The sequence below is a fragment of the Somniosus microcephalus genome, chromosome 34 (genome assembly GCF_052327205.1).
Source record: "Somniosus microcephalus isolate GS21.2 chromosome 34, FLI_Smic_1.0, whole genome shotgun sequence".
NCBI lineage: Eukaryota > Metazoa > Chordata > Chondrichthyes > Squaliformes > Somniosidae > Somniosus > Somniosus microcephalus.
This window is the reverse complement of record NC_141020.1, coordinates 16,715,409-16,730,028: the sequence shown is the minus strand read 5'-3', so window position 1 is coordinate 16,730,028 and position 14,620 is coordinate 16,715,409. Positions and strand designations below refer to the sequence as shown.

Here is a 14,620-nt window from a genome sequence, read left to right as displayed (position 1 = left end):
CGACTCCTCTAACTTGGCGTGGTTTGGAGCCGTCGGGAATCCCACAGTTCAAGATTTAAAATAGGGATTAGGCTAAAAACTGCCTGTTAATTACCTGTTAACAGGCAGTTAATTGGCACTAATCCCTTCCCGCCTCGGGTAGGCGGGTCCCAGTGCGGGGCGGGTACCCGCCTCCTTTGAATCTTACATGGAGGCGGGTTGGGGGCGGGATGGTGTCGGGACCCCTGAATTCAGGACTTTAACCCCCCCCCCCCACCCCCGCACACCTCCAATCCCGACTCCACGGGTCAATGAAAATCAACCTCTTTGTGTCTGTCTTCCCGGAAGAAGACGCAAAAAGCCTCACGGAAATAGTGGGCAACCAAGGGTCTGGTGAGAATGAGGAACTTAAAGAAACAGGTATTAGTAAAAAAAATAGCACTGGAGAAATGAATGGGACTGAAAGCTAATAAATCCCCTGGACCTGATGGCCTACATCCTAGGGTTTTGAAAGAGGAGGCCATAGAGATAGTGGATGCATTGGTTGTCATTTTCCAAAATTCCATAGATTCTAGAACGGTTCCCGCGGATTGGAAGGTAGCAAATGTAACCCCACTATTTAAGAAAGGAGGGAGAGAGAAAACGGGGAACTACAGACCAGTTAGCCTAATATCAGTAGTAGGGAACATGCCAGAATCTATTATTAAGGATGTGGTAACAGGGCACTTAGAAAATAATAATAGGATTGGGCAGAGTCAGCACGGATTTATGAAAGGGAAATCGTGTTTGTTGAATCTGTTAGAGTTTTTTGAGGTTGTAACTAACAGAATAGATAAAGGGGGAACCAGTGGATGTGGTGTAATTGAATGAGGAGAAATTTCTTCACTCAGAGGGTGGTGAATCTTTGGAATTCTCTAGCCCAGAGGTGGAGGCTCAGTTATTGAGTATATTCAAGTCAGAGGTCGATAGATTTTTAGATATTAAGGGAATCAAGAGCTATGGGGATAGTGCAGGAAAGTGGAGATGAGGTAGAAGATCAGCCATGATCTTATTGAATGGCGGAGCAGGCTCGAGGGGCCGAATGGCCGACTCCTGCTCCTATTTCTTATGTTAGTTCATCTGAAGGAAGAAAGCGTGGGAGGGAGTCATATTTTCCTCAATATAATTATCTTCCTGTAATTTTTATTCCGCTCCCCCCTCCCTCCCTTCAGTGTACGGGCCAACGCCCCATCCCCCTCCCTACAGCCGAGCTCCAGTCAGAGCTGCACAGGGCACGACAGGAAGTTAACTCATCTCCCACTCAGTGGGCGGGGGGGGGGGGGGAGGTGGGTCAGGGGGGGGAGGTGGGTCAGGGGGTAGCGCATCAAGCGCCCGTTACACAACCCGCCCGATGTTCAGGCCCGTTGTGATGCGTACCGCCCGTTTGGCGATGCCGCCCTAGTCGAATATCCACAGCCTCACCCACCTTCCCCCCCACTCACGCCAAGGCTCTGGATATTACGTCCACTCCCTCGACCCACCCCACTCGAGGTGTGCCCGAGAACTTTGCCCTAAACCTCAGGAAGGTACCCTCACCCAGCCCAGCGTACCCCTTCACAAAGACAAAAACAGTCCCTTTAAATAATGAAAGACACCATCCGGAGACACAATTAAAGTCTGTGCAAAAAACAGTCGGCAGGGGAAACGGGCAGCGCGGACGCTGCAGCCTCCGCCCCGCTAGGCCAGGAAGTTCTTGTTGACGTCGTACGGACTCTTGCTTTTCCCATTTCTGTCGGCCTGCGTCCAGTGATAAAACAAGGCCTGGATACGGTGGGTCGGGCTGAAGCCGTTCGTCTGGTGCTGAGGGACCGAGTCCTGGAACAGAAAAACAGAGCCATGGCGCCCAGTGATGACATCACCTCAGTTTGGAGAGGCCTCAGCCTAGTGCCCGATGGGTGTGGGGCCCACAGCCCAAAACTGTCCCCTCTCCCCGCCCCCCCATTCCAATTGGCGATCACACTCGGAGGGGCTTTACTCTGTATCTAACCCGTGCTGTACCTGCCCTGGGAGTGTTTGATGAGGCAGTGTAGAGGGAGCTTTACTCTGTATCTAACCCGTGCTGTACCTGCCTTGGGAGTGTTTGATGGGGCAATGTAGGGGGAGCTTTACTCTGTATCTACCCCGTGCTGTACCTGCCCTGGGAGTGTTTGATGGGGCAGTGTAGGGGGAGCTTTACTCTGTATCTAACCCGTGCTGTACCTGCCCTGGGAGTGTTTGATGGGACAGTGTAGAGGGAGCTTTACTCTGTATCTAACCCGTGCTGTACCTGCCCCGGGAATGTTTGATGGGACAGTGTAGAGGGAGCTTTACTCTGTATCTAACCCATGCTGTACCTGCCCTGGGAGTGTTTGATGGGACAGTGTAGAGGGAGCTTTACTCTGTATCTAACCCCGTGCTGTACCTGCCCTGGGAGTGTTTGATGGGACAGTGTAGAGGGAGTTTTACTCTGTATCTAACCCGTGCTGTACCTGCCCTGCGAGTGTTTGATGGGACAGTGTAGAGGGAGCTTTACTCTGTATCTAACCCGTGCTGTACCTGCCCTGGGAGTGTTTGATGGGACAGTGTAGAGGGAGCTTTACTCTGTATCTAACCCGTGCTGTACCTGCCCTGGGAGTGTTTGATGGGACAGTGTAGAGGGAGTTTTACTCTGTATCTAACCCCGTGCTGTACCTGCCCTGGGAGTGTTTGATGGGACAGTGTAGAGGGAGCTTTACTCTGTATCTAACCCGTGCTGTACCTGCCCTGGGAGTGTTTGATGGGACAGTGTAGAGGGAGCTTTACTCTGTATCTAACCCGTGCTGTACCTGCCCTGGGAGTGTTTGATGGGACAGTGTAGAGGGAGCTTTACTCTGTATCTAATCCATGCTGTACCTGCCCTGCCAGTGTTTGATGGGACAGTGTAGTGGGAGCTTTACTCTGTATCTAATCCATGCTGTACCGGCCCTGGGAGTGTTTGATGGGACAGTGCAGAGGGAGCTTTACTCTGTATCTAACCCTGTGCTGTACCTGCCCTGCCAGTGTTTGATGGGACAGTGTAGAGAGAGCTTTACTCTGTATCTAACCCATGCTGTACCTGCCCTGGGAGTGTTTGATGGGACAGTGTAGAGGGAGCTTTACTCTGTATCTAACCCGTGCTGTACCTGCCCTGGGAGTGTTTGATGGGACAGTGTAGAGGGAGCTTTACTCTGTATCTAACCCGTGCTGTACCTGCCCTGGGAGTGTTTGATGGGACAGTGTAGAGGGAGCTTTACTCTGTATCTAACCCGTGCTGTACCTGCCCTGGGAGTGTTTGATGGGACAGTGTAGAGGGAGCTTTACTCTGTATCTAACCTGTGGTATTTTTCCATTTCCCAAACGAGCCTGTCAGAGTATGATTTAAAAAATATAAATCTTGGGATATGGGTGTCGCTGGCAAGGCCAGCATTTATTGCTCATCCTTAGTTCCCATGAGAAGGTGGTGATGGGATGTTGTCCATGTGGGCGAGGCCAGTTCAGAGACAAGTTAAAAGTCAACCACAATGGATAATGACGGCAGGTTTCCTTGCCTGAAGGACTCTGCGATTTAATGTTAATCAGTGCCATAGTTAGGACACTTTCATGCTATTAGGCCCCTGACCACCAGGAACCTGGATTCAGACTGGGAAACTCACTTCATAACTTTCACAGAATCACAGAAATCCCACAGTGCAGATAGAGGCCATTTCGGCCCATCGAGCCTGCACCGACACATATCCCACCCGATCCCTGTAACCACTACACCAACACATATCCCACCCGATCCCCGTAACCCCACGTATTTAATCCCCCTAACACTAAGGGTCAATTTATCATAGCCAATCAACCTAACCCGCACATCTTTGGACTGTGGGAGGAAACCGGAGCACCCGGAGGAAACCCACGCAAACACGGGGAGAATGTGCAAACTCCACACAGACAGTCACCCGAGGCCGGATTCGAACCCGGGTCCCTGGCGCTGTGAGGCAACAGTGCTAACCACTATGCCACCGTGCTTTGTGGCCTTTGACATGAGAAACAACAACAACTTGCATTTATACAGCGCCTTTAACATAGTAAAACCTCCCAAGGCGCTTCACGGGAGCGTTATCAAACAAAATTTGACTCTGAGCCAGATAAGGAAATATTAGGGCAGATGATCAAAAGCTTGGTAGGTTTCCTTCTTCTTCTTAGGCAGTCCCTCGGAACCGAGGATGACTTGCTTCCACACTAAAAATGAGTTCTCAGGTGACTGATGAGTCCAATGCGGGACCTACAGTCTCTGTCACAGGTGGGGCAGACGGTGGTTGAAGGGGCGGGTGGGTGGGGTGCTTGGGTTGACGTGCGCTCCTTGCGCTGCCCGCGCTTGGCTTCCGCTTGCTCCCGGCGAAGTGACTCGAGGTGTTTGGCGCCTTCCCCGGATGGTTTTAAGGAGCGTCTTACAGGAGGAAAGAGAGGTAGCGAGGCGGAGAGGTTTAGGGAGGGAATTCCAGAGCTTAGGGCCTTGGAGCTGAAGGCACGGAGCGAGGGAAGTCGAGGATGCGCAGGAGGCCAGAATTGGAGCAACGCAAAGATATTGGAGGGTTGTGGGGCTGGAGGAGATTACAGAATTAGGGAGGGGCGAGGCCATTGAGGGGTTTGTACACAAGGATGAGAATTTTAAAATCGAGGCACTGCCGGACTGGGAGCCAATGTGGGTCGGCGAGCATGGGGGGGGGGGGGGGTGATGGGTGAACGGGAGTTAGGATACAGGCAGCAGGGTTGAGAAGGTGGCGCATGGCTTTCCTGGCCAATCATCTCTCTCCCCCAAAAAAGGAATAATAAATTTGCCAAGCACTATTTTGTGCAGCCAATGCCCCTTTAATGTGACTGTTGGAGAGGTGAACTGTTTGGGCGGGTGTAAACTGGCGTACCTTGATCAGCGTTAACTCCTCGGAATCTAGGTCCGAGGTAACCAGAGAAGGGTGCAACTGCATCTGTGTCTCCCTGGAAGACAGCGGGGAAGAGCCCAATGTTCTTGTGTGGCCTGCAGATGTATCCTGGAATACGGGAGTGAGAGGAAATAGAGCGGGGAGAGGGATTGGCAGGGAAATGGACGAGAGAGAGAGAGAGAGCAGGGAAGAGAATACAGAAAGGAAGAACAAGAGAACACGCAGGAAGAAGAGAAAAAAGGGAGCAGAGAGAAAATGAATGCGGAGATAGATCGAGAAGGAAAGAGAGAAAGAGCAGGAGGAATAGGGAGAAATGGGGGAGGGTTTGAAAAAGGAGAGAGAGAGAGAGAGATAAAGAGAATGGGAACAGCAGAAAAAAGCGTCGAGTAAACCGAGAATATATGGAGGAAAGCGAGCAGGGTGCGAACGAGGATGAGAGACAGAAAGAAAGACAATGTTAACTGAAGCCAAGCATCACAAAAATTAAATAATCGCATGACAGAAGGGCAGGTGGAAGCTGTTTGAGATAAACTCATAACATCAACCCGGGCACCGCCTCCAGCACCAGGGCACCGCCCCCAGACCCAGGGCACCGCCTCCAGACCCAGGGCACCGCCCACAGTCCCAGGGCACCGCCCACAGACCCGGGCACCGCCCACAGACCCAGGGCACCACCCCCAGTCCCAGGGCACCGCCCCCAGACCCAGGGCACCGCCCCCATCCCAGGGCACCGCCCCCAGACCCAGGGCACCGCCCCCAGACCCAGGGCACCGCCCACAGTCCCAGGGCACCACCCCCAGACCCGGGCACCGCCCCCAGACCCAGGGCACCACCCCCAGTCCCAGGGCACCGCCTCCAGACCCATGGCACCGCCCACAGTCCCAGGGCACCGCCCCCAGACCCGGGCACTGCCCCCAGACCCAGGGCACCGCCCCCAGACCCAGGGCACCGCCCCCAGACCCAGGGCACCGCCTCCAGACCCAGGGCACCGCCCACAATCCCAGGGCACCGCTCCCAGACCCAGGGCACCGCCCCCAGACCCAGGGCACCGCCCCCAGACCCGGGCACCGCCCCCAGACCCTGGGCACTGCCCCCAGACCCAGAGCACCACCCCCAGCACCAGGGCACCGCCTCCAGACCCAGGGCACCGCCCACAGCCCTGGGCTCTGCCTTCAGCCCCAGGGCACCGCCCCGAGACCCGGGCACCGCCCCCAGACACAGGGCACCGCCCCCAGACCCTGGGCACCGCCCCCAGCACCAGGGCACCGCCCCCAGACCCAGGGCACCGCCCCCAGCACCAGGGCACCGCCTCCAGACCCAGGGCACCGCCCACAGCCCTGGGCACCGCCCCCAGCCCCTGGGCACCGCCCCCAAACCCAGGGCATAGCCCCCAGCCCCTGGGCACCGCCCCCAGACCTGGGCACCGCCCCCAGCCCCTGGGCACCGCCCCCAGACCTGGGCACCGCCCCCAGACCTGGGCACTGCCCCCCAGTCCCAGGGCAACACTCCCAGTGGAAAAAGATGCTTTTATCAGAAGATGATGAAACACTAAATTAACTTTTTTTTTAAAATCATGAAATAAAATGAATAGCTCGACAACCCTCGACACCAGGGAAATGAATGCCGCTCTTCAGCGTGTCCTCACTCACCACACTTGCAGGATCAACGTGCAACGACGCAAGGAGCAGGCTGCGACTCCGACACTCGGCCCATTTGTACTTCAGCCCCACGGCCTCATCGACATCCTGCAGCAAAGCCCAGAGGTCACAGGCCTGTGCGCTGTAACAGAACAGTACAAGAAGGGAATAATACGCCGGCACAGCACATCCCACCAGGAATCGGCACTGCAAATGCGAAATATCGCCCGGGCTCTCCCTTCACCATCTCTTGCCAAGAATGGTGCCTTCCACTCTGACTAGGCCTCCGACTTCCCCCAGTCAAACTCGCACTCCCTAACTCCCCCAGTCCAGCTCTCACCCTATAGCCCGGCCTGTCTCCCCCAGTCCAGCTCTCACCCTATAGCCCGGCCTCGTCTCCCCCAGTCCAGCTCTCACCCTATAGCCCGGCCTCTGTCTCCCCCAGTCCAGCTCTCACCCTATAGCCCGGCCTGTCTCCCCGCAGTCCAGCTCTCACCCTATAGCCCAGCCTCTGTCTCCCCCAGTCCAGCTCTCACCCTATAGCCCAGCCTCTGTCTCCCCCAGTCCAGCTCTCACCCTATAGCCCGGCCTCTGTCTCCCCCAGTCCAGCTCTCACCCTATAGCCCGGCCTCTGTCTCCCCCAGTCCAGCTCTCACCCTATAGCCCAGCCTCTGTCGCCCCCAGTCCAGCTCTCACCCTATAGCCCAGCCTCTATCTCTCCCAGTCCAGCTCTCACCCTATAGCCCAGCCTCTATCTCTCCCAGTCCAGCTCTCACCCTATAGCCCAGCCTCTATCTCTCCCAGTCCAGCTCTCACCCTATAGCCCGGCCTCTGTCTCCCCCAGTCCAGCTCTCACCCTATAGCCCAGCCTCTATCTCTCCCAGTCCAGCTCTCACCCTATAGCCCGGCCTCTGTCTCCCCCAGTCCAGCTCTCACCCTATAGCCCAGCCTCTGTCTCCCCCAGTCCAGCTCTCACCCTATAGCCCGGCCTCTGTCTCCCCCAGTCCAGCTCTCACCCTTTGGCCTTGATTTTTTTAAAATTCATTTTATGGGATGTGGGCGTCGCTGGCAAGGCCACAATTTATCGCCCGTCCCTAGTTGCCCTTGAGAAGGTGGTGGTGAGCCGTCTTCTTGAACCGCTGCAGTCCGTGTGGTGAAGGTACTCCCACAGTGCTGTTAGGGAGGGAGTTCCAGGATTTTGACCCAGCGATGATGAAGGAATGGCCGATACATTTCCAAGTCAGGATGGTGTGTGACTTGGAGGGGAACTTGGAGGTGGTGGTGTTCCCATGCGCCTGCTGCCCTCGTCCTTCTAGGTGGAAGAGGTCGCGGGTTTGGGAGGTGCTGCCGAAGAAGCCTTGGCGAGTTGCTGCAGTGCATCCTGTAGATGGTACACACTGCAGCCACGGTGCGCCGGTGGTGGAGGGAGTGAATGTTTAAGGTGGTGGATGGGGTGCCAATCAAGCGGGCTGCTTTGTCCTGGATGGTGTCGAGCATCTTGAGTGTTGTTGGAGCTGCACTCATCCAGGCAAGTGGAGAGTATTCCATCACACTCCTTACTTGTGCCTTGCAGATGGTAGAAAGGCTTTGGGGGAGTCAGGAGGTGCGACACTCGCCGCAGAATACCCAGCCTCTGACCTGCTCTTATTGCCACAGTATTTATGTGGCTGGTCCAGTTAAGTTTCTGGTCAATGGTGACCCCCCAGAATGTTGATGGTGGGGGATTCAGCCATTCGCCAGTGGAAATAGCTTCTCTGTATCTACTCTGTCAAATCCGTTTATCATTTTAAACAATTATCTCACCCCCTCAATCCTCTATACCCAAGGGACTACAACCCAAGTCTATGCATCCATCCCTCATATAACTTAACCCTTTGAGCTCCAATATCATGCTGGTGAATCTGCGATGTACTCCGTCTAAGGCCAATACATCCTTCATGAGGTGCGGTGTCCCAGAACTGAACACAATATTCCAGACGTGGCCTAGCCAAGGCTCTGTACAACTGAAGCAAAACTTTCTTTGTATTCATACGGCAAAGTGGACTCTCCGAGAGATATGGTGAGATGCCCTATAAACACAGTCTTTCCTCCTCGGGTGAGGTCGGGGGGGGGGGGGTGGCGGGAGTCAAATTAATGCTTTTCGAAGTGGAGTGGAGGTTCTTATGACAGGGTGATGGGATCAAGCATCTTGACATAAGGCTTTTTGTGGCGGGTTCATGAATGATTAGTTTTACAGTACTAATATCAGAAGGCCTTCGATAAGGTGCCCCATAATAGACTGATGAATAAGGTCAGGAAATGCGGAGTCAGGGGACAAGTAGCAGAATGGATAGCTAGCTGGCTTCAAGACAGAAAGCAGAGAGTAGGGGTAAAGTGTAGCTATTCACAGTGGCAGAAGGTGGGTGGTGTTGTTCCACAAGGATCAGTGCTGGGACCACTGCTGTTCACCATTTATATTAACGATTTAGACCTTGGAATCAAAAACACAATTTCTAAATTTACGGATGACACCAAATTGGGGGGGATAGTCAATACTGAGGAGGACTGCAACAAATTACAAGAAGACATTAATAAACTTGCAGAATGGGCAGATAATTGGCAAATGAAATTCAACACAGATAAATGAGAAGTTTTACATTTTGGTAAGAAAAATAGTGAGGTCACATATTACTTGGAAAATAAGAATCTAAATGGGGTAGAGGAGCAAAGGGATCTCGGAGTACAAATACACAAATCACTAAAAGTATCGACACAGGTTAACAAGGCCATAAAATAAACAAACCAAGCACTGGGGTTTATTTCTAGAGGGATAGAATTGAGAAGTAGGGAAGTTATGCTAAACCTGTATCGAACCTCAGTTAGACCACACTTGGAGTACTGTGTGCAGTTCTGGTCGCCATATTATAAAAAGGATATAGAGGCACTGGAGAGGGTGCAGAGAAGATTCACAAGGATGATACCAAAACTGCGAGGTTATACCTATCAGGAAAGGATGAACAGGCTGGGTCTCCTTTCTCTTGAAAAGAGAAGGCTGAGGGGTGACCGAATAGAGGTCTTTAAAATCATGAAAGGTTTTGATAGAGTGGATACAGAGAGAGTGTTTCCACTTGTGGGGAAGAGCAAAACTAGAGGCCATCAATATAAGATAGTCACCAAGAAATCCAATAGGGAATTCAGAAGAAACTTCTTTACCCAGAGAGTGGGGAGAATGTGGAACTCGCTACCACAGGGAGTGGTTGAAGCGAATAGTATCGATGCATTTAAGGGGAGACTGAACAAGCATATGAGGGAGAAGGGAATCGAGGGTTACGCTGATCGAGTTAGATGAGGAACGACGGGAGGAGGCTCGAGTGGAGCATAAACACCGGCATGGACTGGTTGGGCCGAATGGCCTGTTTCTGTGCCGTATATCCTACGTAATCCTATGTAATGTCGTACAACTATCAGGAAAGACTGAACAGGCTGGGGCTCTTTTCTCTTGAAAAGAGATGATTCAGAGGTAGGGTTTGATAGGGTAGACATAGAGAAGATATTTCCCCTTGTAGGGGAGTCCTGAACTAGAGGTCATCAATGTAAGATAGTCACTAATAAATCAAATAAGGAATTCAGTAAAAACTTCTTTACCCAGAGTGGTGAGAATGTGGAACTCGCTGCCACAGGAAGTGGTTGAGGCAAATAGTATCGATGCCTTTAAAAGACAGTCTTGCACATATATATAGTGCCTTTGACGGCCACCGGACATCCCAAAGCACTTTACAGCCAATGAAGTACTTTTTTGAAGTGTAGTCACTGTTGTAATGTAGGAAACGCGGCAGCCAATGTGCACACAGCAAGATCCCACAGACAGCAATGTGATAATGACCAGTTCATCTGTTTTAGTGGTGTTGATTGAGGAATAAATATTGGCCTCAGGACACCGGGGAGAACTCCCCCTGCTCTTCCTCAAAATTATGCCATAGGCTCTTTTACATCCGCCTGAGAGGGCAGATGGGGCGTCAGTTTAACATCTCATTCGAAAGACGGCACCTCCGACAGTGCAGCACTCCCTCAGCACTGCACTGGGAGTGTCAGCCTGGACTTTTGTGCTCAAGTCTCTGGAGTGGGGCTTTGAACCCACGACCTTCTGACTCAGAGGCGAGAGTGCTGCCCACTGAGCCACGGCTGACTTTAAGGGGAAGCTAGATATGTACATGACGGAGAAAGGAATAGAAGGTTATGCTGACGGGGTGAGATAAAGTAGGGTGGGAGGAGGCTCATGTGGAGCATAAACACCGGCACGGACCCGTTCGGCCGGATGGCCGGTTTCTGCGCTGTACATTCTATGTGATTCTATGTAATATATACAGTAGATGCCCAGCACGGCTCAGGGCTGCCACGCGTTGGACCGGCTGGTTCAGCAGTGCAGAACCGCGAAGCTCGCGCGGTGTGAAAGCGGACGCGTTACCGTACCTCAGGAATCCTTGGCCTCCCTTCTCCTCGCTGCGGCCCAGTAGCTGCTCCAGGGGCGGGATGGCGTGACTCGAGCTGGCGGAAGAGACAGCGGGGAAGCAGGAATGGAACATCGACTCCAGCCCACCCTGCAAAGCAGACACAGGCGGCTCAGTACAGACAGGCGAGGCAACAATTGCGGCACGCGCAAGACATCCTCAACAGAGCTGTCAGACTGGGGAACCTTCTTTGCTTCCATCTTTAGACTCTAGGCTCACTTTGTATTGCATGGGAAGATTATCCCAGCTTCCACCCTCCGTAGCCTTTAGCTCAAACAAAACTCGGTTGCCCGTATCTTAACTCGCACCAAGTCCCGTTCACCCACCGCCCCTGTGCTTGCTGACCGACATTGGCTCCCGATCCGGCAACACCTCAAATTCAAAATTCTCATCCTTGTGTTCAAATCCCTTCGTGGCCTCGCTCCCTCCCTATCTCTGAAACCTCCTCCAGCCCTACAAACCCCCCCACCCCCTGGAGAACTCTGGACTCCTCCAATTCTGCGCCTCTTGTCCATCCCCGATTTCCTTCGACCCACCATTGGCGGCCATGCCTTCAGCTGTCTAAGCCCTAAGCTCCTGAATTCCCTCCCTAAACCTCTCGGCCTCTCTCTCCTCCTTTAGGACGCTTCTTAAAACCTACCTCTTTGTCCAAGCTTTTGGTCACCTGTCCTAATATCTCCTCATGTGGCTCGGCGCCCATTTCCTTCTGATTATGCCCTTGTGAAACGCCTCGGGACGTTCTTCCACGTTAAAGCCATTGTACAAATGCAAGGTGTCATAAATCTTATCATTCATGAAGAAATGACTCATGAAGTAACACTGGGCGGCCAGCTGGTGGCGCCGTCCAAGGAGTATAAATACTCAGACGTGGGCCCAGCTTGCTCAGGATGTTTCTGTAACCAGGAACTAGTGATGTAACTAGAATCTCATGGTTGTGAAACAGTTGATTAAAGCCTTGTTTTATACTCAAACCAAGTGCTGAGTGAGTTTTCTTACGTCACAAGGTGTTGGATAAAAGCCCTTTATCCAATGTAAGGAGAGTTATAGCATCTCACGAACTTTGATCTGTTGACATTACAGGCTAGTTTACTGATTACCAAAGTCTCATTAGCATTGGACGAATACGCAGGAGGCGGAGTCAGCACCAGCCAATCTGAATGGCTGCAGACTCCCTCGCCCCACCATTTGAGGGGAAGCTAGATAAGTACATGCGGGAGAAAGGAATAGAAAGATATGCTGATAGGGTTAGATGAAGAGGGGTGGGAGGAGGCTTGCATGGACAAATTGGGCTGAATGGCCTGTTTCTGGGCTGTAGTTTCTATGTAACAGGCTTCAATATACGTTGCCCAGGATGCATTTTGGCAGAAGGGACAGGGAGAGGCAATATACACTTAATGGCACAGTTTTAAAGAGTGTGCAGGGACAGAGGGACCTGGGAGTTAATGTGCATAGGTCCCTGAAGGTGGCGGGACATATTGAGAGAGTGGTTAACAAAGCATATGGGATTTTGGGCTTCATAAATAGAGGTATTGAGTACAAAAGTAGAGAAGTTATGCTGAACCTTTATAAAGCGCTGGTTAGGCCACAACTGGAGTATTGCGTCCAGTTCTGGTCACCACACTTTAGGAAGGATGTGAAGGCCCTTGAGAGGGTGCAGAGAAGATTTACCAGAATGGTTCCGGGGATGGGGGATCTTAGCTACAAGGATAGGTTGGAGAAGCTGGATTTGTTTTCATTGGAGCAAAGGAGGTTGAGGGGTGATTTGATAGAGGTGTACAAGATTATGACGGGTTTGGATAGGCTAGACGGGGAAAGGCTGTTCCCACTAGTTGATGGTACAAGGACTAGGGGACACAGATTTAAGGTTTTGGGCAAGAGATACAGGGGGGACGCGAGGAAAAACTTTTTTACACAGCGAGTGGCGAGGACCTGGAACTCGCTGGCGACAGAAGTGGTGGAAGCGGAGACACTCAATGTTTTCAAGGGGAGACTGGATAGGCACTTGAGGGAAATAAACTTGCAGGGCTACGGGGATAGAGCGGGGGAATGGGACTGACTGGATTGCTCTACAGAGAGCCGGCATGGACTCGATGGGCTGAATGGCCTCCTTCTGTGCCGTTATAACTCTCTGACTATGACTCTATGACTTACGTTGGCCAGTGAAGATTCTGAAGGTGATGTCGTCCGAAAGGTATGATGTTCCAGAGCACCAGTGGACCACCACTCCTCTCCGACTGCCCGCTGCGCCGTCTCCCGCTTGTTCAATGAGAAAGCATCAAAGCTGCTCCCCTGGGTCTGGCTGTCTTCACCGTGGAAGGGCCTCCAGCCACTGTCAGCGGTAAGAGCGTGACTGGGCGTGGTGCTGATGAGCGGGCACCTGCTCTCCCAGCTTCCCGCTGCTCTGCTTGAAGCGCCTAGAGGAGGACATATCAGCAATGAACATCTGACGCAAGAGGAGCCGGCGCTTCTACTTCCCATGGGTCACTGCCTCTACACATCTGTCAGTGCAAAGGAGCAAGTGGGGAGGGGGGTTTCCCTGGTCACTCAGTGGATAATGGTCGTGGTGGGAACAGGAGCAGGCCATTCCGCCCCTCGAGACTGTTCCGCCATTCAATCAAGTCACGGCTGAGCTATACCCCAACCCCATTGACCCACCTTTGCTCCAAATCCCTCGATACCCTTACCCAACAAAAATCGCAGTCTTGAAAGTTTCAATTGACTAGGCCCACTGCTTTTCTTGATATATATTAATGACTTGGACTTGGGCACACGGGGCACAGTTTCAAAATTTGCAGATGGCACAAAACTTGGAAGTATAGTGAACAGTGAGGAGGAGAGTGATCGACTTCAGGAAGACCTAGACAGGCTGGTGGAATGGGTGGACACGTGGCCGATGAAATTTAACGCAGAAAAGTGTGAAGTGATACATTTTGGTAGGAAGAATGAGGAGAGGCAATATAAACGAAAGGGTACAATCCTAAAGGGGCTGCATGAACAGAGAGACCTGGGGGTATATGTGTACAAATCATTGAAGGTGGCAGGGCACTTTGAGAAAGTGGTTAAAAAAGCATACGGGATCCTGGGCTTCATAAATAGAGGCATAGAGTACAAAAGCAAGGAAGTTATGATGAACCTTTATAAAATGTTGGTTCAGCCTCAACTGGAGTATTGTGTCCAATTCTGGGCACTGCACTTTAGGAAGGATGTGAAGGCCTTAGAGAGGGTGCAGAAAAGATTTACGAGAATGATTCCAGGGATGAGGGACTTCAGTTACGTGGACAGACTGGAGAAGCTGGGGTTGTTCTCCTTAGAGCAGGGAAGGGTGAGAGGAGATTTGATAGAGGTGTTCAAAATCATGAGGGGTCTAGACAGAGTAGATAGAGAGAAACTGTTCCCATTGGCGGAAAGGTTGAGAACCAGAGGACACAGATTTAAGGTGACTGACAAAAGAACCAAAGGCGACATCAGGAAAAACTTTTTTACGCAGCGAGTGGTGAGGATCTGGAATGTACTGCCTTTGAGGGTGGTGGAGGCTGACTCGATCATGGCTTTC

General features: G+C 52.3%; 1 protein-coding gene across 1 annotated transcript in view; it reads right to left on the bottom strand.

The window, feature by feature from the left end:
- Window positions 1-1,230: 1,230 nt before the first annotated feature.
- Window positions 1,231-14,620, bottom strand: part of LOC147096821 (uncharacterized) — a 30,391-nt gene continuing 17,001 nt past the window's right edge. Inside the window, exons 3-7 of the mRNA XM_085973466.1 lie at window positions 13,219-13,481; window positions 11,030-11,157; window positions 6,593-6,722; window positions 4,926-5,051; window positions 1,231-1,833 (exon numbers count right to left, since the gene is read on the bottom strand). Coding sequence (XP_085829592.1) covers window positions 1,696-1,833; window positions 4,926-5,051; window positions 6,593-6,722; window positions 11,030-11,157; window positions 13,219-13,481 — 785 coding nt within the window. The 3' untranslated portion in view covers window positions 1,231-1,695. The remainder of the gene's footprint in view (window positions 1,834-4,925; window positions 5,052-6,592; window positions 6,723-11,029; window positions 11,158-13,218; window positions 13,482-14,620) is intronic.